The 25,201-nt window shown below is 36.5% G+C and overlaps 2 protein-coding genes across 4 annotated transcripts in view; both read right to left on the bottom strand.

Moving 5' to 3' along the window:
• Positions 1–25,201, bottom strand: part of LOC128556278 (uncharacterized) — a 192,714-nt gene that overhangs the window by 9,605 nt on the left and 157,908 nt on the right. The gene's annotated exons all lie outside the window — the stretch shown is intronic.
• The window catches only part of LOC123551202 (brevican core protein-like), a 90,156-nt gene continuing 87,217 nt past the window's right edge, over positions 22,263–25,201 (bottom strand). For all 3 annotated transcript variants that reach the window (XM_045339948.2, XM_045339947.2, XM_045339946.2), the window contains one exon: positions 22,263–24,472. In XM_045339948.2, coding sequence (XP_045195883.2) covers positions 24,465–24,472 — 8 coding nt within the window. In that variant the 3' untranslated portion in view covers positions 22,263–24,464. The remainder of the gene's footprint in view (positions 24,473–25,201) is intronic.

The following is a 25,201-nucleotide window of genomic DNA, read 5'->3' as shown; positions in this document are numbered from 1 at the left end:
AATATTTGTTATAATTAGAACTTCGGGATTTTGGATGTCTGTAAATTAAGGTGAGAGATAATGATTGTTAATTCTTTAGAAAATCTATACAGCCGACACATGTAAAATTCTGATGTCAGTTGTAAAACTAACTGCTGGTAGCTTTGTATGAATCAATGAGGCACCTTTTCGCGGAAAATTCAAATCACGAACGGAAGGGTTCTGTGCTTGTTGATTGATACTCAGGAACATTTTCGCTATTTTGTGAAAAAAAACGAGCTGGATGGGCCCCCATTCCGTTTATATCCTGAAGTTCAGTAAGGACTATTAAATTGAGAAATGCAATAAAACTGGGCATTGTTCTTGCAGTGGGATGATTGCAGGTTGTTCAAAAAGTGCAAAATTGATGATTTTGGCATGCTATTTTTCATGGACGGTGTAAAACTTTCGTTTTGATAACTTTCTTTATTCTTGTATGAGAATCCTGATCTTGCCATTAATTAAAGGCAGTGGCTACGATTACGGTACCGTAATCGTAGCGGAGGCTAGGATTACGGTACCGTAATCGTAGCCACTGCCTTAATTAAAAGCACAAAACATGCACGCAATTTATAAAATGGCCACCCTGATTCTGCTCCTAAGGGAAGTGCAATATTGCGACTCACTATATGTAAGAATGTCCGTGCCCAAAATTTTCGAATCTAAGTGTACCCTGCTACCTTTGTAGTGGCCTAACTATAGTAAAGGAACCAGCGTGGGAGCATTGTGTACACTACGGTAGCGCTTTCATACTGTCGCACTGACGACGGAATGTGTGACGTCACGCTCTATGTATAGAATGGGTTTATGACGTTTACAAGCTATTTCCACAAAGTCTTGCAACGGGTTATACTGTCTAACAATACTGCTCAGAGCACCTGCACACCCCTTAAGAAAATATTATCTAAAACCTGTGAAAATGTTCATTCACCAATCAAAATGTACAGATTTAATCATTGTGTACACTACGGTAGCGCTTTCATATTGTCGCACTGACGGAATGTGTGACGTCATGCTGTATATATAGAATGCAGTTTTAATCAGCTATTAAATCTTCTCTCCGGAGCGTGCACGGCGCGGAGAAGGCGCAGGGCATCGCCAGATGTGGAGTCAAGACAACTGTCGGTGTCCTGACTAATCCGGAGGGAGTGGCCCTTCAAAGGATGGGTCGACGAGGATGGGCTATGCAGACTTCCAACAACTCTAGTTACTCTACCCGGGGGAGCCAACCTACTCAACTTCGGTTGTTTATCAACAAATAGGCTCCCGCCAACCGGCTCCATTTAACTCGGGTGGTAATGATGGAACCCCTGCATGGCGATAGACGGCAATGAACAACGAACGCTGCGGCAGATCTTCGCGGGACACTTTTGAGTGGCACAGTCGTGTAGACCGATAGAAGACCTGCCAGTACATCGGCGGATCCACTGACGGCATGCAGAGAAGACCCCAAGCTGCTCAGACTTCACGCTCAACGTGAGGGGCGAGCGGGGAGGGGCATCAACACCACGGGAGACCAGCCTGCACCTGCGGCATCAACCGCCTTTTTAAGGGTGACTCTAGCCACACCTTACCTTCTCATATTGTCTATTGACTACCATCGGGGAGCTGTCATTTAGGTCTCATTTGCCGGAACAGTGACCCACTTTTGGCTTCAAAATTACTAATTACTAATCTTTGGCATATACTCTACGGAAATTGCGTAGAGCTAAATTTTCACCACTTCGGCTTCAAAAAGCATCTTTAACGGCATGCCTGGTGACATGCCGGGGGTCTATACTCTACATAGCGAAAGCTATACTGTGCCCGACAGGGCGGAAGGACCCTTATTTAACTTAATAGTCAGTCAGTCAGTCAGCTGTCAAATGACCTTCAACCCCAGATATTTACAGGAAGTAAAGGCGAATTCAATAGGAGAGATCGCCCTGACGTCACGCATCAACACCTGTTTATCTGGTGGTGAGCAAAACAAAATATTTTACATCGTTTGTGTATGGGATCGGAATTTTTAATTTTTAATAACTTTTTCGTTCATTTATGGATTTTAAAGTTCAAGAAGTTTCGAAATGCTCACGATTTTCATATTTTCTTATTCAAATATCTTTTGAAAATGAATAACCGTTTTAAATGACATATGATTTTAATAGCGGCGTAGCGATGCTCAAAACCTTTGGAAAAAAAAACACTGTAAGTTAAGCGTTCATACTTAATCCATTTTATTTCGAAACAATAGTTAAAAGTTATCAATAAATTGCTTGTTTTATATCCTTTCCATTGATCAAAAAATTATTGATATCGTTTGTGTTTTAAGAAAGTTTAAGCCGTTAGAAAAACATCACTGTTAACAAATAAACATGGACGCTCGGCGTCTGCCCGCCCGATCTTTGTCTTATCAGTTCTAAAAATAGAATATACAACGATTTGTGTACAAACACGATCTCTCCTATACCGGCCTGAGGCCGGAATAAATTATTGAAGCACCCTTGTATAGACTTACAAAGTCTTTGGAGATGCTAATTTCTTTCGTCATACTGACACTGACATTTTCTCTACAAGATCATCTCAACTGTAGTATTAGCTATCTCGGACATGTACTAGTAATATGATACCTTGCATGCATGAGTTGATAAGATAGTACAGTAGAGTTGAGAGAACACTCTGTGACTACCTCAACCTCAACAGTGGGTCTTGGCAACATCCCATCGAAGACATTTACGCCAAGGGTGACTTTACAGTTGTGCAGTGTGACTAGTGCTTGAATAAATCACATGAAAACTCTTGGTATATGTTTTAAACCCTGAACAATAATACTATATTGATTGTTCAACGTTAAAGTCAGAGATAAGAGATGTTGTAAATATTTCAAGAAAGTGCTATTAAAGAGGATTTTATGGTAGAGATGTTTTTTGTAGGACTCTTAACGACCGATGTCAGTCTACACCCTTGTACTTTACATTCAAGGGAAAACAATGTTTGTTCTACTATTCGTATAATGCTAATAATATGATGAAAATAAATATATCTCGCAATTTGTGCAGATGGAACTTGTGTGCATTTATATATCCCATAATTAAGATTTATTTGCTAATGTCATAAGCCTTTTCTTGGAATTATTAAACTGTTTAAACCATGTCCCAAAAATCATCGTTGTATATGGGGAGGGCGGGGGTTGCGTTTAAATACAGACACAGTGAAATGTAATTCATTGCGACATTTCACTTTAAATAATCCATACGGTTTTTCAAGACCTAGCGGTGATATTTCACTTAAATCCACAATGATTAGGATAACTGTATCTCAAGGCCTACAATTATGTTTCATTTTAGGAGTTGTGCGACAATTTAAGAGTAAATTTTATACTAAAGGTGGTCTTGGTTCGTCGTTGTTGAAGTACTCAGAAATGACTGAACGCGAGATGATGATTGCCTGTGATCAGAAAATGTCACCTTGGAGTCAGTATATTGAAGGTCACACTGACACTGAACTGAACAATAATGAAAGGTGTTGTTCCTTTAGCCGTCAATTTTCATGTGATTATTGCCTGTGGTCAGCAGATGTTAGAATGAGATACAGAAGGTCAGTGGTCTTTGGGCTGAAACGGTTTGACTGGAGAGTGTGCCCTTAGGGAAAAAATGCTCAATTTTGCAGTCAAACAGCAGTTTTCAGAAAAACTGCCTTCTTTGCCAGTTATTAAAACTGTTTCCAGCATGAAATGACTAGTAAAAAGCAGTTTTTTTAGAAACTGCATATAACTGGAGGATTAGAAAACTGGTGGTGGCCAGTTTTCTGTAGTTATTTTGAAGTTTTTGTAAATGTTTTCACAAAAAGCAGTTTTACGGGAAGTTAAATGCAGTTATTTTCTAAAAGCAGTATTTCTAGTATCTTTTATGAACAGCAGTATTAAAAAACTGCTTAGTACTGATTCCTGATGTCCCATAATGCAGTGCGAAAGATGGCCGCTCACCGTGAAAACTAAAGCATGTGAAAGGTAAAAATGGAGAATAACTGCTCAGAAACAATGTTTAACACAAAATGATGCACAAATAGTTAAATATTTGATAACAACTGTTTTAATGGAGTTAACTAATAAGGCAGGATTAAAGTGTGAAACTCAAGCACAGACTGATTGGATTTATAGTCATTTGGTGGAAACTGGTGAAAATATGCAAATTCAAAGGATTTACAAGATAAAAGGACAAACCAGTTCATAACTTGTATAAATGAATCTTAGGTTTTGTATTTAAATAGAAAATCAGCTCATTGTACATTTTATGGCTGGTTAAATCATCACAGACAGTTTAATATTCAAAAGAAAGTACAGAATGAATTACTCCCCTTGGACAAGTTGATGCAAGTTCTTCTGCAGTTTTTTTGTGATGTCATTTAAATAGTTGAAGAATTGTAGTATTTTAGCATTATTTTGTGATGACATTTAACTGCATAAAACTGATCCTGCAGTTTTGTTGCAGTTTTTTGTGACATCATTATACTTCTTAGCTCATTTACATATTTCGGCCAATTTAACTGCTTTTTCACTACATTTTCACTGCTTTTTCACTGCTTTTCTATTAAATATGTTAATACAGGCATTTGAAGTCAAATAACTGCAAAAAACTGCATTTTGAATGCCCTGAAATATAATGCTGAAAAACTGCAGTTTTACTGCCTTCCTTTTTCCTAAGGGTGGACATACATCTTTCAAATTTCAGAAGATGAATATCTGTGGTCAGTAAATGATTCCTATTGTTGTGAGAGTCAGAAGGAAAAGACCAGAGACGTAAGTTGAGACTATACAACGGTTTCCGATCAATAACAAGAGGTCGCTTGTGTTGTAGCCGTCTAACTTAAATGGACGGTAGTTTGTGAAAGGTAAAGAATTACATGTCAAGGTCCCAGGGTCCTTGAGAAAACTTGATGATTTCAATAACTTGAAAACTGTTTGGCCTAATTAATGGCCTTAAAAGTCCTATAAATGCATGTGGTCAATTGATGACACATTTTATTTTCAAGAGTCAAATTTAACGTCAGGGTCATAAGTGCAATACTGGCTTCAATAAGGCTTGACTGCCACACTGGCTTCAATAAGGCTTAATCCACATACTCGTTTCAATAAGGCTTGATTGGCATACTGTTTCCAATAAGGATTGATAACCTCAGATCCCCTTTCTAAATTCCAGTTTGTTTAGTTCTGCTCATTGTTTTCTCGTTTAGGGCAAACCCATTATTTTAACTGGGGACCATACGCCGCTTTGCATGGAATTACACACTAGTGTAGCATTGAAGGTTCCATGTGCACCGCCGTATGAACACATCTGCGGATGTCTCTAAATTGTTTTTTTGTACTTGTAGCATGTGTAAATGTTGAGTTCTGCTCAACCCGGGGCTAGAGGGCGTGGACGGTAGCATGCATTTCCACTACCGTCCATGAACAGGCTCAATCAAACCGAGCCTGCAACATTTTCGTTTTTGTTGTGTTTGAGCGACCTGTGGAGTTTCCACTTTTTCTATTTGATTGTTTTTATATATAGATACTGGTTTCAACAAGGCTTGAAAGACATACTATTATCAGTAAGGCTTAACTGACATACCGATTTCACAATGGCTTGATTGACATACAGGTTTTAATAAGGCTTGATTGACATACTGGCTTCGATAAGTGATTGACTGCAATACTGGCTTCCGTAAGGCTTGACTGCCATACTAGCTTCAAATGCTTAATCCACATACTCGTTTCAATAAGAGTTGATTGGCATACTGTTTTCAGTAAGGCTAGATTGTCATTATATATAGATACTGGCTTCAATAAGGCTTGATAGACATACTGTTATCACTAAGGCTTAACTGAGAAACTGGTTTCACTATTGCTTGATTGACATACAGGTTTTAATAAGGTTTGATTGACATACTGGCTTCAATAAGTGATTGACTGCAATACTGGCTTCAATAAGGCTTGACTGCCTTACTGGCTTCAATAAGGCTTAATCTACATACTCGTTTCAATAAGGCTTAATTGATTGGCATGCTGTTTTCAATTAGGCTTGATTGTCATTATATATAGATACTGGCTTCAATAAGGCTTGATAGACATACTGTTATCACTAAAGCTTAATTGACATACTGGGGGCCTTCGAGGCCGAGTGGTTAAGGTCGCTGACTTCAAATCACTTGCCCCTCATCGATGTGGGTTCGAGCCTCATTCGAGGCGTTGAATTCTTCATGTGAGGAAGCCATCCAGCTGGCTTACGGAAGGTCGGTGGTTCTACCCAGGTGCCCGCTCGTGATGAAATAATGCACGGATGGGCATCTGGGGTCTTCCTCCTTCATTAAAGCTGGAAAGTTGCCATATGACCTATCATGTGTCGGTGCGACGTTAAATGATAATAATAAAAAAAAATTGACATACTAGTTTTAAAGCCACTCGCTACAGTTTTTTCGGACGGGTCGATATTTACCCCAACACCGTGCCAATTTGGTTGTGTTTCTAATCGATGTAGCTCACAACAGAGTTGGAGTGGTTTTCTGCGCATGCCCGGAGGTGATTATCTAATGTCGCGTACGGCAAAAATTCGCAAATTATTGTATGTTCGCATGCATTTAATGTAAAATATGTATAATATACTGACTAAATGTTAGGGTAAGTATCATCATAATTACAATATATATACATTTGAAGTACATTTAGTTCAAATTGCTTCAATCCGACATATACTGGAGTCTGTAATTTATACCAGCGCTCCAACTCTGCATTGAGTCACAGCTGTTTCTAATCCCGTACCGTACACATACCGTACATACGTATTCGTAAACTATAGGTTTTGTTCGGAGAAAGGCGGAAACTTTTAACGTTCTATGACATCAAAATGCTTCAGAAACACCTTAAAATCCGCTTATTAAGAAATCTGCCGTTTGATAATTTGGTATATCTCTAAGTTATTTGCTCAAACACTGAAAGCGTATTTCGTACCAACCTGCGTTGTATAAATGCCCGCCACACCCCACCTCGTTGTAATTTGATTTAAGCGAAATCAAATATGGTGACCTATCAATTTTCTTTTTGTTTTAGATTAGGTAGACATTACCAAAGGTATGTGCAGAGTTTGATTAAATTCTATTATGTGAAACTCGATAAAATAGCAGAAGTACCAACTTAAAATTGACAAAAATATGCAAAAAAGCCCTTGGGTCTGCTGAACAAGTATTCCTTTCTTTACAGAATCATTTTCTTTTGATTTCTCTGAGCATGTTTCAAATAAATATATTGTTTTCCGTTATAAAAATGCTTAGATATCAAATTTGTGCTGATTATTGTACTTTACTGAAATATATTTTAGGATTATAGAAATTTTGAAAAATGTTAAAAATAGCACCATATCTAGGGGCAAATTAAATTGAAACAAAGCTGGTGACCTAGTATTTTTATTTCATTTTTCAATACATCATAACATGATCTTTTAATAATAAACATTTCATCAAAATCTATTATTGAGAAAAAAATTACGAAACTGTAGCGAGAGTCCTTAATAAGGCTTGATTTTGACATACTGTTTTCAATAAGGCTTGATTGTCATTATATATATATATATATACTGGCTTCTATAAGGCTTGATAGACATACTGTTATCACTAAGGCTTGATTGACATACTGTCACAAACTGACATACGGGCCTCATTGCATCTGTAGTGTAAATGCGGGTATTGCATCATCTTTTTGTAATTTTTTGAGTTATTGAGTCCGTCCGTCCTTCCGTCCGTCTTTCCGTCCGTCCGTCCGTCCATCCGTCCTTCCGTCCGTCCGTCCGTCCGTCCGGAGCCATATCTAGGAAATGGTTGGGAATATTTATTTAAAACTTCATATACGTGTTCACCACTATGAGTTCTTGCGGCCCGTCAAGTTTCAGTCAGATTGCCCAAGTAACATCAGAGTTATGGCCCTTAGAAGTTTCTAGTGTTAACCATATAGGGTACTATAAATATGGCAATTTCTGCATCATAACTTTTGATATATTTGACCTTGAACTATGAAACTTTAACAGAATTTAGAGCGCTATAATGTGGTTGTGCACACACAATTTCGTATGGATTTCTTTTGTAACTGCAGAGTTATTGCCCTTTAATTGTCGAAAAATCCACATATTTGTACATAACAAACTTGCCATTTGGTAGAATTTCATTAAATTTCTTTCATTCTTTTCTGTGAACATTTATTATAAACATGTGAAGTTGCGCACCCACACCTGGTCGCCCACTTGCCTTGGTCACCCCGGGGTCAAAATTGACCCCGCCCCAGGGGTCACTTGATTTTACATAGGAAAATCTTTAAAAATCTTCTTCTCAAAAACCAGAAGCCCTAGAGCTTAGATATTTGACTTGTAGCATTGCTTAGTGGACCTCTACTAAAGTTGTTCAAATCATGACCCCGGGGTCAAAATTGACCCCGCCCCATGGGTCACTTGATTTTACATAGGAAAATCTTCAAAAATTTTCTAAAAATAAACCAGAAGGCCTAGAGCTTAGATATTTCACCTGTAGCATTGCCTGGTAGACCTCTACAAAATTTATTCAAATTATGACCCTAGGATTAAAGATGACCCTGCCCCAGGGGTCACTTGATTTTACATAGGAAAATCTTCTAAAATTTTCTAAAAATAAACAAGAAGGCCTAGAGCTTAGATATTTCACATGTAGCATTGCCTAGTGGACCTCTACAAAATTTGTTCAAATCATGACCCCCGGGGTCAAAATTGACCCCACTTCAGGGGTCACTTGATTTTACATAGGAAAATCTTCAAAAAATTTCTAAAAATAAACCAGAAGGCCTAGGTCTTAGGTATTTGACATGTAGCATTGCCTAATAGACTTCTATAAAATTTGTTCAAATCATGATCCCCAGGGTCAAAATGACCCAGCCCCATGGGGTTACTTCATTGTACATAGAAAAATCTTCAAAATTTTCTAAAAATAAACCAGAAGGCCTAGAGCTTAGATATTTCACATGTAGCATTGCCTAGTGGACCTCTACAAAATTTGTTCAAATCATGACCCCTGGGGTCAAAATTGACCCCGCCCCAGGGGTCACTTGATTTTACTTAGGAAAATCATTAAAAATTTTCTTAAAATAAACCAGAAGGCCTAGAGCTTAGATATTTCACATTTAGCATTGCCTAGTGGACCTCTACAAAATTTGTTCAAATCATGACCCCTGGATCAAAATTGACCCTGCTCCAGGGGTCACTTGATTTTACATAGGAAAATCTTCAAAAAATTTCTAAAAATAAACCAGAAGGCCTAGGTCTTAGATATTTGACATGTAGCATTGCCTAGTAGACTTCTACAAAATTTGTTCAAATCATGACCCCCGGGGTCAAATTGACCCCGCCTCATGGGGTTACTTGATTGACATAGAAAAATCTTCAAAATTTTCTAAAAATAAACCAGAAGGCCTAGAGCTTAGATATTTGACATGTAGCATTGCCTAGTGGACCTCTACAAAATTGGTTCAAATCTTGACCCCCCAGGGTCAAATTGACCCAGCCCCAGGGGTTACTTGATTGTACATAGGGAAATCTTCATAAATTTGCTAAAAATAAACCAGAAGGCATAGGTCTTAGATATTTGATATGTAACCTTTCCTAGTAGACTTCTACAAACTTTGTTCAAATCATGACCCCCGGGGTAAAATTGGCCCCGCCCCAGGGGTTACTTGATTGTACATCGGAAAATCTTCCAAAAAAATTCTAAAAATCATCAGTTTGACATTAGAAACATGTAGCTCATATTACTCTGGTGAGCGATCCGGGGTCATCATGACCCTCTTGTTTTTCATTTTTAATTTTCCATCAATATTTATAATCAACATGTGAAATTTTGTTTCCTCTCCCGTTCCCCCGCACCCCTACACCCTTAAAAAATAAATATATATACATATATATATTTCCATTCCATTTTTTTTTTAATGTTCAAACCTTCAACATGTTAAGTTGTGACTGCACAAGCCTTGCCCTCAGTCATGTTCAAGATATCTAACCAGTGTTCTCATAAGGACATCTGTTTTTTTTAAGTTCAAATGTACATGTTAAACAACAACACCTGGTGCCAAATCACTCAAAGACAATATTTCGTTCCAGTTAAACTTCAAGCTCATATTTCAATTAACTGCATTTAATTTTAAAAGCTAAGCTTATTACAGTAAGCATATCCCATTCAAAATAAATTCTTTAGTCAGGATCAAAGTATCATACATTTATTATGTACTCTTTAATTATGTCTCCCCCAGGAGACATATTGTTTTTGCCCTGTCCGTCCGTCCGTCCGTCCGTCCTTCCGTCCGTCCGTCCGTACGTCACACTTCATTTCCGAGCAATAACTGGAGAACCATTTGACCTAGAACCTTCAAACTTCATAGAGTTGTAGGGCTGCTGGAGTAGACGACCCCTATTGTTTTTGGGGTCACTCCGTCAAAGGTCAAGGTCACAGGGGCCCGAACATTGAAAACCATTTCCAATCAATAACTAGAGAACCACTTGACCCAGAATGTTGAAACTTCATAGGATGATTGGTCATAAAGAGTAGATGACCCCTATTGATTTTGGGGTCACTCCATTAAAGGTCAAGGTCACAGGGGCCCGAGCATTGAAAACCATTTCCGGTCAGTAACTTGAGAACCACTTGACCCAGAATGTTGAAACTTCATAGGATGATTGGTCATGAAGAGTAGATAACCCCTATTGATTTTGGGGTCACTCTGTCAAAGGCCAAGGTCACAGGGGCCTGAACATGGAAAACCATTTCCGATCAATAACTAGAGAACCACTTGACCCAGAATGTTGAAACTTCATAGGATGATTGTACATGCAAAGTAGATGACCCCTATCGATTTTGGGGTCACTCCATTAAAGGTCAAGGTCACAGGGGCCTGAACATTGAAAACCATTTCCGGTCAGTAACTTGAGAACCACTTGACCCAGAATGTTGAAACTTAATAGGATGATTGGTCATGCAGAGTAGATGACCCCTAATGATTTTGGGGTCACTCTGTGAAAGGTCAAGGTCACAGGGGCCTGAACATTGAAAACCATTTCCAGTCAATAACTTGAGAACCACTTGACCCAGAATGATGAAATTTCATAGGATGATTGGTCATACAGAGTAGATGACCCCTAATGATTTTAGGGTCACTCTGTTAAAGGTCAAGGCCACAGGGGCCTGAACATTGAAAACCATTTCCAATCAATAACTTGAGAACCTCTCGACCCAGAATGTTGAAACTTCATATGATGATTGTTCATGCAGAGTAAATGGCTCCTATTGTTTTTGGGGTAACTCCGTTAAAGGTCAAGGTCACAGGGGCCTGAACATTGATAACCAGTTCCGATCAATAACTTGAGAACCACTTGACCCAGAATGTTGAAACTTCATAGGATGATTGAACATGCAGAGTAGATGACCCCTATTGATTTTGGGGTCAGTCTATTAAAGGTCAAGGCCACAGTGGCCTGTTCATGTAAACTCATTTTTTGGAAATAACTTGAGAACCACTTGGCCTACAATGTTGAAACTTAATAGGATGATTGGACTTGCAGAGTAGATGACCCCTATTTATTTTGAGGTCACTTGATCAAAGGTCAAGGTCACAGAAGCCTGAACAGTGACTTGAGAACCACTAGGCCAAGAGTGTTGAAATTTAGCGGGATGATTGGACATGCCAAGTAGATGATCCCTATTGCAGCCAACCATCAGTGTCTCTTTGACTTTTGCTCCTGACCCCTATTGACTTCTTGCCTATAGGACTTTGCATTGGGGGAGACATGCGCTTTTTTACAAAAGCATTTTCTAGTTAAACATTTGTTTTCTGTTAAATTGATTTTGACTAATGAAATTATTTGCTTCTTATTAACATCCTTAACTTTTTGCCGGATATATTTTTTTGCCATTCCTCACCACAAACCCTTTCGGCGGGGGATACCAATTCATCGAATTTGCTTGTTTGTTTTGCTATGGTGCTTACCATATGTTATATATTTTAGCTTCTTCCACCAGACGACTTTTACCTGGTGATGATGTCACGACCCGGAAGTACAATACGCGAGGTTCACTTGTCTTCACTTGCCTGGATGTGATTTTCCCAGCGCAGAGCTTTCGTCCCATGGCTGTGCCGTAACCCGCAAAGACGATGATTTTTGCTATCCACTGAAGTCAGTTCAGGGATGCAATCACCTACCATCATAGGGAGCCAAAACTGAGTCAGCGTTTTCACCGTTTAGAGGGACTTTACTTGAAGATATGTTGTATTTTTGCGCTACTTAAAGTTCAAAGTTAACGGAAACATCTGTGACACGGAACTGTCAGTGTTAGAACTTTATACTTGTTAATAAAGAGATACTGAGCTCAGATTTTTCTTCTTTCTTTCTTATAATAAGATCTTTTTTTCTCACTTTTCGTTTATTCATTGTAAATAATCATTTTGTTGTAAATAAATTTGTAAATATTGTAATGGGTGTTGATTTGTTCTGGTAGTTATTGTCCACGGTACGTCCATCCTGTCACACATACTGGTTTCACTATGGTTCAATTGACATACTAGTTTTAATAAGGCTTGATTGACATAATGTTTTCAATAAGGCTTGATTGTCGTTATATATAGATACTGGCTTCAATAAGGCTTGGTAGACATACTGTTATCACTAAAGCTTAACTGACATACTGATTTCACTATGGCTTGATTGACTGCAGTACTGGCTTCAATAAGGCTTGACTGCCATACTGGCTTCAATAAGGCTTAATCCACATACTCGTTTCAATAAGGCTTGATAGGCATACTGTTATCACTAAGGCTTATTTGAGTAACTGGTTTCACTACGGCTTAATTGACATACTAGTTTTAATAAGGCTTGATTGTCATTATATAATAGATACTGGCTTCAATAAGGCTTGGTAGACATACTGTTATCACTAAAGCTTAATTGACATACTGATTTCACTATGGCTTGATTGACATACAGGTTTTAATAAGGCTTGATTGGCATACTGGCTTCAATAAGTGATTGACTGCAATACTGGCTTCAATAAGGCTTGACTGCCACACTGGCTTCAATAAGGCTTAATCCACATATTCGTTTCAATAAGGCTTGATTGGCATACTGTTTTCAATAAAGCTTGATTGTTGTTATATATAGATACTGGTATCAATAAGGCTTGATAGACATACTGTTATCACTAAAGCTTAATTGACATACTGGTTTCACTATGGCTTGATTGACATACAGGTTCAAATAAGGCTTGATTGACATACTGGCTTCAATTAGTTATTCACTGCAATACTGGCTTCGATAAGGCTTGACTGCCATACTAGCTTCAAAGGCTTAATCCGCATACTCGTTTCAATAAGGCTTGATTGGCATACTGTTTTCAATAAGGCTAGATTGTCATTATATATAGATACTGGCTTCAATAAGGCTTGATAGACATACTGTTATCACTAAGGCTTAATTGACATACTGGGTTCACTATGGCTCGATTGACATACAGGTTTTAATAAGGCTTGATTCACTTATATCAATAAGGCTTGATTGCCATACTGGCATCAATAAGGTGTTGACTGCCATACTGGCTTCAATAACACTTGATTGACATACTTGTTTCAATGTGGTATGATTTACATACAAATTTCAACAAGAATTTCTGGCACACTGGTTAAAATAAGGCTTGATTGCATCACTGGTTTCAACAAGGCCTGATTGCCATACTTGCTTCTATTTGGCTGGATTGACATAATGGTTACAACAAGGCTTGATTACCGTATTGGGTTCAATATGGCCAGATTGACACACTAATTTCAACAAGCAAATTCAATGAATTTATATTTCCTGCCAAATAGGTTGTTTTGTATATGGGGATTATATTTTGAAAGATCTCTAATTTCCAGATATACAGATGTAATGTATAATAGGACTGTGCCATGGTTTGTTGGTTACTTTTTTCACCATAACAAATGGAAAAGTTCTGCCCTAGCTGTTGTTATCTATAGATTCATCACTGGGTTACTTTGTTTTTTGGGAATTTAAAATTTTAAAAACAATTAAGGGAAATAACTCTACAGCAACTGAAGACATCTTGATGAAAGATAAGCATGTACTACCGCCCTACAGTCATCTATACTTGTGTTAGATTTCATGAAGATCCGTCAGTGGATTTTTTATGTGGCCGGGAATACATTGATTGTAACAATTGAAGGGCAATGACTCTGGTTACTGAAGTGATCCTGACAGAAGATGAGCATGCACAATCATCCTATAGTGATCGACATTTGTGTAAAATTTCATAAAGATCCCTCAACAGGTTACTTAATAGATATACAGTCAAACCTGTCTGTAAAGACCACCCCTGGAAGAGCCAAAATGTGGTCTTGATTGGGAGGTGGTCTTCATTCAAAGGTTAAAGTACACTGTAAATGTAAAAATGGGAAACAAAACATGTGGTCTTTAGAGCCAGATGTGGTCTTTAACACGGGTTTGACTGGTAAAAAAAGGTTATTAATAAAGCCCGGCCCGGCCCGGCCCGGCCTAAACCACGGAAATAGCCGATTCTGATTGTACGGAAACCACCGGAAACTTACGGACGGAAGGCTAATATAATTACGAATGATATCGTGTCGATATCAATTTACATGTTTAGAATTTAGTAAAAAAAAACACTGAACTTTATGATGCCCGCGAGGAACTTCTTTGATGAATGGGTTAAAACTGCGTGTTCTTTCTGGTTGCAAAAACGTCTTGATATAATTTGTAAACTTGTACACAGGAAGTCGTTATACATAGCATTGTTTTGACGAGCCTTCTAATTAGTTCCCGATATTTTGTATCGTTATCATTATATACTATTTTATAATCACGTTTTGTCCAAAAAGTTGTTATATTTCGAAGAAAGGAATTCCTCTCGGGCCTCAAAGAGTTTTTGTTTCACCTGTGCATTCCCAAATCCTAAATAATTCTTTGTGTCCGGTAACATGCCTAAAAAATAGGTAGTAAAAAGGCAGGATGTTTTTATACTTTTTTGTTCAATGAGACTTTACGGAAATTATTTTTATGTCAAAAAAATGAATACGAATAATTTCTAATATCACTGACAATTTTTAAAGAATAGAATAAGCAGTTTTTTAAAACTTTTTATTAAAAAGTTTTTAAAAAATCTCAAAGACCATAAAACATTTAGGGTCATGTAAAAAAATAGGATAGGTCGGGATACCGATTACGCACGAAGAATGCAGCGTTGAATATTGAAAAGTTTTACACACGGTACCCCATATTTTTAAAATATTACTGTATAAATATATAGAAACAAATACTGAGATAGGTTTGTTCACGCAGTATTCTGAGTATCTCTTGAACTTAGTCGACTGAATTGACGTACGATGAAAGTCACAAATTGAATATATTGTGGTACATTGCAGTTTGTGGCATAGCCTTTGCTCTTTTATAATCGATTTCATATTCGACAGGTTGCTATAATGTTTTAACATTTTTTTTTTTTTTTAAGTTTGCAAGTGATCTCTGAATAAACTGACTTACTTAAGTTATATTCAAATTAGTTCAAAACTATATAGAGTAGAATCGAGAAACAAATTTTACCTTGTTTCATTTTTGTACAGATGTCTCGTAAACCGGAGGTCGCGGGGTCGAATCCTGTCAGCGGATTTTGACCGTGACTCCAACAGTCCATTCTTTCGGTGCGAGTACTGGTTACTTTCCAGGAAGCAGTCATCGAGTGTATTTCACATTAGTTGGTGAACCAAAACTCGACGCGAAAAAGAATCTTTTAAATGGGAACAAAATTACCATTTAACTGCACTCAATATACAGAACGATTCACACTGTTTCGTGAAAAAAGACCAAGTAAAAACTTGTTAAGGTTCGTTTGGATATTTACCAATGCTCTACACTTTCAGATTATGCATTTAGATACTTCAAAATTAAACTTCAATGGCTAGACATATCTTGCAAAACTTTGCAATTTATTTAGGTTGATTCGATATATTATTGTATACAGAATGCCTTTTCAGTCAGTTTGCTAGTGCTCGGCATTTTTGATACAGAACAACTGAAGAATCGTTTGAGCCCGCTAATCATAATTTACAAATAAGTCTCGAAAAAGCGAAATAAAACTTTGAACGGATGTTGTTTCTTCAAATCTCACAAATTTCTTCATTAAGATTTTTTTGTAAATTTATCAATATCACAATGTACTGCAGACGATTTACTCTAACACTGCTTACTTCACTATGGTTACGTGACCACACCGGAAGTGAACTGTACTTGGATCTATATTGAGCAGCTTTAATGCTGTCGCATTCTGAGACCTTACGTTTTGCGAGTTTTTCATTGGTAGAAGCAAACCTATTGTAATTATGCAAATAAAACTGTTGCTCTTCTTTTGTATATACCGAGTACGATAGTTTGCAGTTTTTTACGAAAGATCTGAGTGTAATTCTTCAGCTATAATTGGTTTGTTAAACTGCCCATGTGTGGCCAAATCCATAAAGCATCTCAGAAAAGTTTTAACCTTACAATTTTTTTTTCAACTTTACGGTAAAGAAAGTGTAATGAGCGGGATTTTCCAAAAACAAGTTGCATCCTTCATAACTTGTTTAAATAATAGTAAAAGTTGATCTTCACCCGATATTACATTGTATTGAAAAGGAAAAATTCGTACTCCTTACGCAAATCGCGTCGAGAAATCACATTTTAGCTCAACCCTAAATATATATAGTTGTGACGTTTCTGTTTTACGGAGATTAATTTATTTTTTGGGTTTCCATTATATCCAAAAAGTAATTATGTTTCATTTGGTATAACAGGCCCATTGAAACCTATATGTTTTCAAATGGAATGACTAAGTAGTGTGTTCTTTTTTCACAAATACAATTATGATAAAAAAAAATTTGAATTGTAATATGAGCGAAAAATAAACAGGGATCTCCTTCGTTTTCGCGGTATTGTCTTAATTTTCTCCTACCCTATTTTCACACGCAGCTATTGCACACTCAATTTTTACATACAAATGCTTGTATCTAAGGGAAAAATAAGTTAATCACCACAAAAAAGTTTACAACAGCATAAATTTCATTTAATTATATTCTTATTTTGTTAGCCATTTTCGATTTCTTTCCGATCTTTATTGTTACGCGTGTATCCCTGAATACATGTTACACACAAAAGCGGCGTAATGAAAAACATAATATAGTACTTCTTATCATGGAGGTAATATTTACCGTTTTTTATTGTTTTGTTTTAAACAGACTGAGCGGGGGGAGGGTCCGGGTTCGAAACTTTGCGACCGATCTTTCATATTTTATACTCCAGTTCATTCATTTCTATATTACCTCCATGTTCTTATTAAACATTTTACTGATCGTTCGCCACTTAGTATGTATCTTTTATTTTCTGAAAATGTTCCTGAATGTTTTTGAATGAAATAAAATTATAAAATGACTATCAGGTTCATTTTTATGCTGTGGTGCTAGGAAAATTTTGATTGTGCATATCAAAGTCCCGACCAACTTAAAAGTCAGAATTAGCCGGGAAGAATTATTTCCTGTTGTGGCCTTTTAGGATTTTAAGCCCATTTTCGTCAACATTTTATTATACATTTACATTTTAAATACTAAATTCTTTCTCTCAAGTAACTTACAATTGTCGCATTGAAAAATATTAGTCACGGATAGAGTTATTTCGAGGGATCACTCTCTCAGGAATACATTATTTATTTTATTATACCGAAAAAATAATGAAATGATTTATTTAACATTAAAAAAGTTATTACTTACCAAATAATGAAGACAGAGGAACATATAATGAGAGCACTCATTTTCTTAGTAGTTAGTAGTTAGTTAATTTCCAATCTGATGGCGATTGTTTCAGTTTGATATTTGATGAAAAATTGTTTTCAAAATGTTGCATGTAGAACAAATCATTCAAAAGCAGAAAAGAAAAATAGGCCGGGTTCACACATGTATGAACACAAGATAAAGTAATTTAATCCGATGTATAAATAAGCGCATCGTCTTTTAATCAGTACGAAAGTATCGATCTCTCATAAGGAGACATGAAAATGTAATATCACATGCGCAGAAAAACAAAATAGCGTTGTTGCGCATGTGATATGAAATTATTGTTTTTATTATTAAATCTATATTTATAGTCCTTTCCATTGTTCTAGATGTAGTCACATGTTCAACGATAAAAAATCGTATTTTCTCGAAGGCGGAGCCAAACACACAGATTGACCTCCAGCTGTGACGTCCACGCGTTATTACGTTAAAACAATGCGACGTCGTATACAATTAACCACGAAAGATGACCTAAGGCTGCAGACATTTGTATCTAATGTTTATACTTATAAGTAGGCTGGATTTGATAATAAAACAATTGTCGTTTTTATGTGTGGTCGATATGTGGATTTATCGACCTGTTAAAGCGATATCAAGTCCATAAATTCGCTCGAGGTTGATATTGCTTTTATCAGGCCGATAAATCCACATATGACCCAAGCCATGAGAAAACCAACATTGTCTATTGCGATTAGTTTTTAGTTTATACAAATTTGTTTTAGCTCGATTGTGATGAAAGCTTCAAGCTTATTGTAACCACTCTCGAGTCCGCTTCCTGGAAAAACCAGTACTGGTGTCATATGAGAAGTCATGGTCGTGACCCCAGTGGGGCTCGAACCCACGACCTCTGGATTGAGCAGCCAACACCTTATCCACTAGACCACCGCTCCCTATTGCGATTAGAGAAACCGTTAGCAAACAGCATGGATCCTGACCAGACTGGGCGGATGTTGGTTTTCTCATGGCGCGGCTCATATCGACCTCACCAAAAGGCAATTATTGTATAATATCACATGCGCAGAAATTGAAAATAACGATTTTGCGCACGAGATATAAAAACGCTTATGATATATTATCCAAGTTAAACTAATGGGAAAAGTACATTGGACATTGTGTGGGGTATAATAATTTAATAACTGAATTGCACACATTTGTAATCCATGCTTTAAAATGTTCATTTTAAAAACAAAAAAGTTAACATTGTGTGAATAGTTGTATAAGCATATAAGCAAAAGCATAGTTCGTAGTCCGACCGGACCGTTTTTTTTTAATTCTGTGTTAAAAAGATATGCTAGTATTATTTCAAATATAAAAGAAAGAGAAATCAAAAATTAAATAATCTAAAAACAAAAATAACGTTAGCAGTAAATTGTTAAAACATGAAAGTTCATTGCTATCACTACCCTCCCATTTATCCGTATTAGATATTTACCGTTTTTTATTGTTTTGTTTTAAACAGACTGAGCGGACATGTTTCGGTGGGGGGGGGGGGGGGGGGGGGGGGGGGGGGGGGGGTCCGGGTTCGAAACTTTGCGACCGATCTTTCATATTTTATACTCCAGTTCATTCATTTCTACAACTTACTGTAACTCCGGGTATTATCTCCATACAAAATCACCCGGTTTTGTTTAAAGCTAAATCATATGATTTATCATTTGAGCAACATTTTATGATTTTTTTTTTCAGTTTTCTTGTATTTCAGGAACAAAGACCTATTACATAGAGTTATACCTCTTCTGGAAATGTTTACTTTGATATTTTTTATGAAATTTTGTAATTGCCTCCCTTTAATATGAAAAAAATGTAAAAAGTGGACTATGTTTTTAGATTTTGAGATAATTTATTAGTTTATTTAGTTTTATATTCAAATTTGAATACTTCAACAACCTGACACAAATGGCAAGTATGAAAACAGCGCAAAGCTTCGTAGTTCATCTATTTTCGATCTATCTTGATTACGCAACCGAGATAGGCAGAAGGAGTACAATAATAATTTCATAAACTTACATTTCTAGTTAATTTTCGCAAAATGTGTACTTATCAATGCAAATCTTTGACAACCTTAATATAAGAGTGTTTATATTCATATGTTCCCTAAGACAAGATATTTTCATTAAATTAATACTTAATATGCAAAACGCTATCTTGGTCGGGCAACCAAATTTTATAAATACTTCCAGTGCACGGTATAGACCCCTTCGCCTTACTACACAACCTAGTGTCACATCGTTAGGTGTGAAATAACGACGTACATTTAACTAGCCTGTCCAGTTCTGTTGAAAGTATCCTGCAAACTGCTATCTCGTGTCTCTCCGGTACACAAAATGACACATCGACTGCCGAACGTATTACTTCTTTGATTGAGTGTGATTCAAATATCTTGTTATTTTAGGTCTTTGCTTATGTCAAGTGCAATACTTCATCAAACATACGTATCATCAATATTAAATACTTTGCTTCTACTTTTGTAATAATGAAATAAAATACACATAATTGCCTTGATAAAGATGACGGTATCACCATTCGTAATTATATTAGCCTTCCGTCCGTAAGTTTCCGGTGGTTTCCGTACAATCGGAATCGGCTATTTCCGTGGTTTGGACCGGGCCGGGCTGGGCCGGGTTTTATTAATAACCTAAGGGTAGAAACACTGTTTTTACTGGGTCAAGGGGAATAATACTAAGTATGAGCAAAGGGCATGTACTAATAAATAATTGTACCCCCCGACAATGAAGTTGTAAGAGGGTATACTGGTTTCAGGTTGTCTGTCTGTCCATCTGTAGGCACAATATTGTGCACCCCAACTCCTCATCCCCTTGACACAATTTAATGAAACTTCACAAAAGTGATCAATAACAACAGTAGTTGTGCATGGTGCATGTTAGGTTCTTTCGGAATTTTTTTTGCAGTGTTACGGGACTTTGTTTTTTGTTACTATACCATATACATAGACACAATCTTGTGCGCACCAACTCTCCTCATCCCCTTGACACAATTTAATGAAACTTAACACAACTGATAAATAACAAGAGTAGTTGTGCATGGTGCATGTTAGGTTCTTTCGGGACTTTGATTTTTGTCACTATACTATATACATACAATCTGCATATGCAATCTTGGGCGCGCCTGATCTCCTGAACCCATGCACACAATTTAATAAAAATTAACAGTAGTAACCCTAGTTGTGCATGGTGCATGTTAGGTTCTTTCAGAAACAATTCTGCACAGTTATGGGACTTTTTTTTGTTTATATACTATATACAAACAGTCTGCATATACAGTCTTGTGCACGCTTAATCTCCCCTTGCACACAATTTAATGAAACTTCACACCCTACTTGTGCATGGTGCACATTACGTTCTTTTAGATAAATATTCTGCAGAGTTATCGGAATTTATTTTTTGTTATTTTGCTATATATATATATATAGAGTCTGCATTTGCAATCTTGTGCACGCCTAATCTCCCGACTTTTGCACACAATTTAATGAAACTTCACACAGGTGATCAGTATCAACCTTACTTGTGCATGTTGCATGTAAGGTTCTTTCAGAAAACTATTCTGCATAGTTATGTGACTTTGTTTTTTTGTTACTATACTATATACATAGAGTCTTTATACATATAGTCCACATGATTATGCAATCTTGCGTGCGTCAAATTGCAATGTACTGTGTCAGTGCGTGCCGGGAGAACATTCATCACCTTCAGTGATAGCTCTAGTTGTGTGAGGTTTGGTGATCAACACTTAGCCTGCTAAATTTCTATAATGGACTGGCCCATCATTCAATTTGATTTGGGCAATACCATTTATTATTCGAAGGGGTGTTTACTGAAAATTTACTAACTAAATAGCGAACAGAGCAGACCATAATGAGACTGCACGGATGTGCAGGGTGATCTTGGTCTGCACTGGTCGCAAAGGGAGACTCACTTGCCCCCAGCAGGCTAAAGGTTAAACTAAAATACGTTTTTAATTAGACGCATTTTCATATTTTTTTTACCAAACAAGGGGAAATTCTCTGCCTTTACAGGTTCAATGGGGATAATACTACATATAACGTGTAGTAAAAGTCATATGCTAATCAATAATGAGGCTTGGTGATTGTAGCTAAAATTTTGTTAGAATTATAAGCATTTTAAACTTCTGACAGTCACATGGATGGAAAGATGTACAGCTGGACGGACAATGCCAAAGCCTTCGGCGGTGTATAATAGGCTTGATTTACATACAGGCTTCAGTAAGTCTTGATTGCCATACTTGTTTCAATCTGACTTGACTGACATACTGGTTTTAATAAAAGTAATGTTCATCTCTTGCCTTTTTATCTGATTACAACAGAAACAGACGCAAACACTTTTATTTTGAAATGCTTTTATTATTAAGAATCAGGAATAAGTGTCTTATTTTTCAATATAATATGTATTTAATGTTTTTCAAATTCAATATATATGTAGAGAATTTCAATGAACAGGTTTGCAACCCACTGACAAAATTTAACGTTTAAATCCAAGGTTTCAATCCACTGACATACTGTAAAAAAGTTTAAATCTATCGACATAATTTAAAACGAGCACCGCCTTGCGGGTGCTGACGCTCATCTGATTTTTTTGTATAATAGAAATATTGCCCTACCCATGATTTTCTAAGACTAAAAAGGGCCATCATTCTGGCAAAAAGCAGGAATAGAGTTATGTTTCTTGATGTACAGCGTCCGCTTATGATGGTGAAAAACTGTTGCAAGTTTTAAAGCAATAGCTTTGATAGTTTATGAGAAAAGTTGACTTAACATAATACTCAACCAAGAAAATGATTTTCTAAGTCCAAAAGGGGCAATAATTATTGCAAAAAGCAGGATGGAGTTATGTTGCTTGCTTGCTTGCTGTACAGGGTCAGCTTATGATGGTGAGCAAGTGTTGCAAGTTTCAAAGCAATAGCTTTGATAGTTTAAGAGAAAAAGTTGACCCAAACATAAAACTTAACCAAGAAATCTGATATTTTCTAAGTCCAAAAGGGGCCATAAATCTTGCAAAAAGCAGGATGGAGTTATGTTTCTTGCTATACAGGGTCAGCTTATGATGGTGAACAAGTGTTCCAGGTTTCAAAGCGATAGCTTTGATAGTTTAGGAGAAAAGCTGACCTAAACATAAAACTTAACCAGGCAACACCGACGCAGACGCCGACACCGCTCAAGTGTCTTGCAAAAAGCAGGATGGAGTTATGTTTCTTGCTGTACAAGGTCAGCTTATGATGGTGAACAAGTGTTGCAAGTTTTAAAGCAATAGCTTTAATAGTTTAGGAGAAAAGCTGACCTAAACATAAAACTTAACCAAGAAAACTGATTTTCTAAGTCCAAAAGGGGCAATAATTCTTGCAAAAAGCAGGATGGAGTTATGTTTCTTAATGTACAGGGTCAGCTTATGATGGTGAACAAGTTTTGCAAGTTTCAAAGCAATAGTTTTGACAGTTTAGGAGAAAAGTTGACCTAAACATAAAACTTAACCAAGAAATCTGATATTTTCTAAGTACAAAAGGGCCAATAAATCTTGCAAAAAGCAGGATGGAGTTATGTTTCTTGCTATACAGGGTCAGCTTATGATGGTGAACAAGTGTTCCAAGTTTCAAAGCGATAGCTTTGACAGTTTAAGAGAAAAGCTGACCTAAACATAAAACTTAACCAGGCAACGCCGACACCGCTCAAGTGATGACAATAACTCATCATTTTTTTTTCAAAAAATCAGATGAGCTAAAAACAGTTTCAATCCACTGGCAAAATGTAAACAAAAGGTTTCAACCGACTGACATAATTGAAAGAAAAGGTTTCAACCCACTGACATAATTTAAAGAACAGGTTTCAATCCACTGACATCATGTATGGAAAACGTTTAAACCCACTGACATAATGTAAAGAAAAGGTTTCAATACACTGACATAATGTAACAAAAGATTAAACCCACTGACATAAAGTAAAGAAAAGGTTTCAATCCACTGACATAATTTAACAAAAGTTTCAACCCACTGACATAATGTAAAGAAAAAATTTCAATCCACTGACATAATTTAAAGAAAAGGTTTCAACCCACTGACATATTTAAATCCACTGACATAATGTACAGAAAACGTTTAAACCCACTGACATAAAGTGAAGAAAAGGTTTCAATCCACTGACATAATGTAACAAAAGTTTCAACCCACTGACATAATGTAAAGAAAAGGTTTCAATCCACTGACATAATTTAACAAACGTTTCAACCAAAAGTTTAATGTAACAAAAGTTTAAACCCACTGACATAAAGTAAAGAAAAGGTTTAACCCCACTGACATAATGCTAAGAAAAGGTCTCAATCCATTAACATCATGTAAAGAAATGGTTTCAATTTTTACATTGACATAATGTAAGGAAATGGTCTTGATCCATTGACATAATGTAAGGAAACTGTCTCCATCCGTTTACATAATGTAATGAAAACGTTTCAGTCCATTGACATATTCTACTAAGATAGTGTCAAACTTTTCCAAGACAAGTTTTCTGGTTTATGTTCTCCAAAGCTTACTTCTCCCTCGGCTAATTAGCTGTAAAGGAAATGATTAGAACCTATTACAGATGATATTTATTTAATAATATACATATATGATTTTAACATATTACACGAAATTATGTTTCTGTTGTACAATTTGCATTAATAATAAAATAAAAGCAAGAACTGATTTTTCTACAGGCTGCATGAATATACTACATATAATTTTGTTTTGTCAGGTTTTCAGTTACACTGACACGTCATTTAGGGATTTTTCATTTTATTGGTGAAGGATGATGTCTAGTACGCATTACTTCCTGCATTTACATGGATATTTCAGGAAGATGTCTGGAATGCGTTCAGGCACCATTTCCAGCAAACACGTGCACTGAGTACAACACTAATCTTGTGCAGGTAAAGTGGGCGAATAATTCTTCTAATTTAAATAACAAAAAATTAGTATAAACTATAAACTAAATTCTGCTGCATTAAGTTGAAATGTATCTCGTTCTATTTATTTATTACTCAGTTTCAAGACTACCACCATACTACCAGGCTATTACAAAGTTACAAAGCTATTACTCAACTACAAGGCTATTATGCAGTTACAATGATATTATCAAGTTACAATGCTATTACATACAAACAAAGATATTGTTCAATATCAAGGTTATTACCTGGTTGCAAGTATATTACCCAGTTACAATGCTATTACAATATACATAGTAAAAATGCTTTAACGTAAAGATAAGGCCATCACCCATTCACAAGGACATTACCCATT

The sequence above is a fragment of the Mercenaria mercenaria genome, chromosome 4 (genome assembly GCF_021730395.1).
Source record: "Mercenaria mercenaria strain notata chromosome 4, MADL_Memer_1, whole genome shotgun sequence".
Lineage (NCBI taxonomy): Eukaryota > Metazoa > Mollusca > Bivalvia > Venerida > Veneridae > Mercenaria > Mercenaria mercenaria.
Note: the sequence above shows the minus strand (reverse complement) of the source record. Positions and strands in the feature narration are given on the sequence as shown.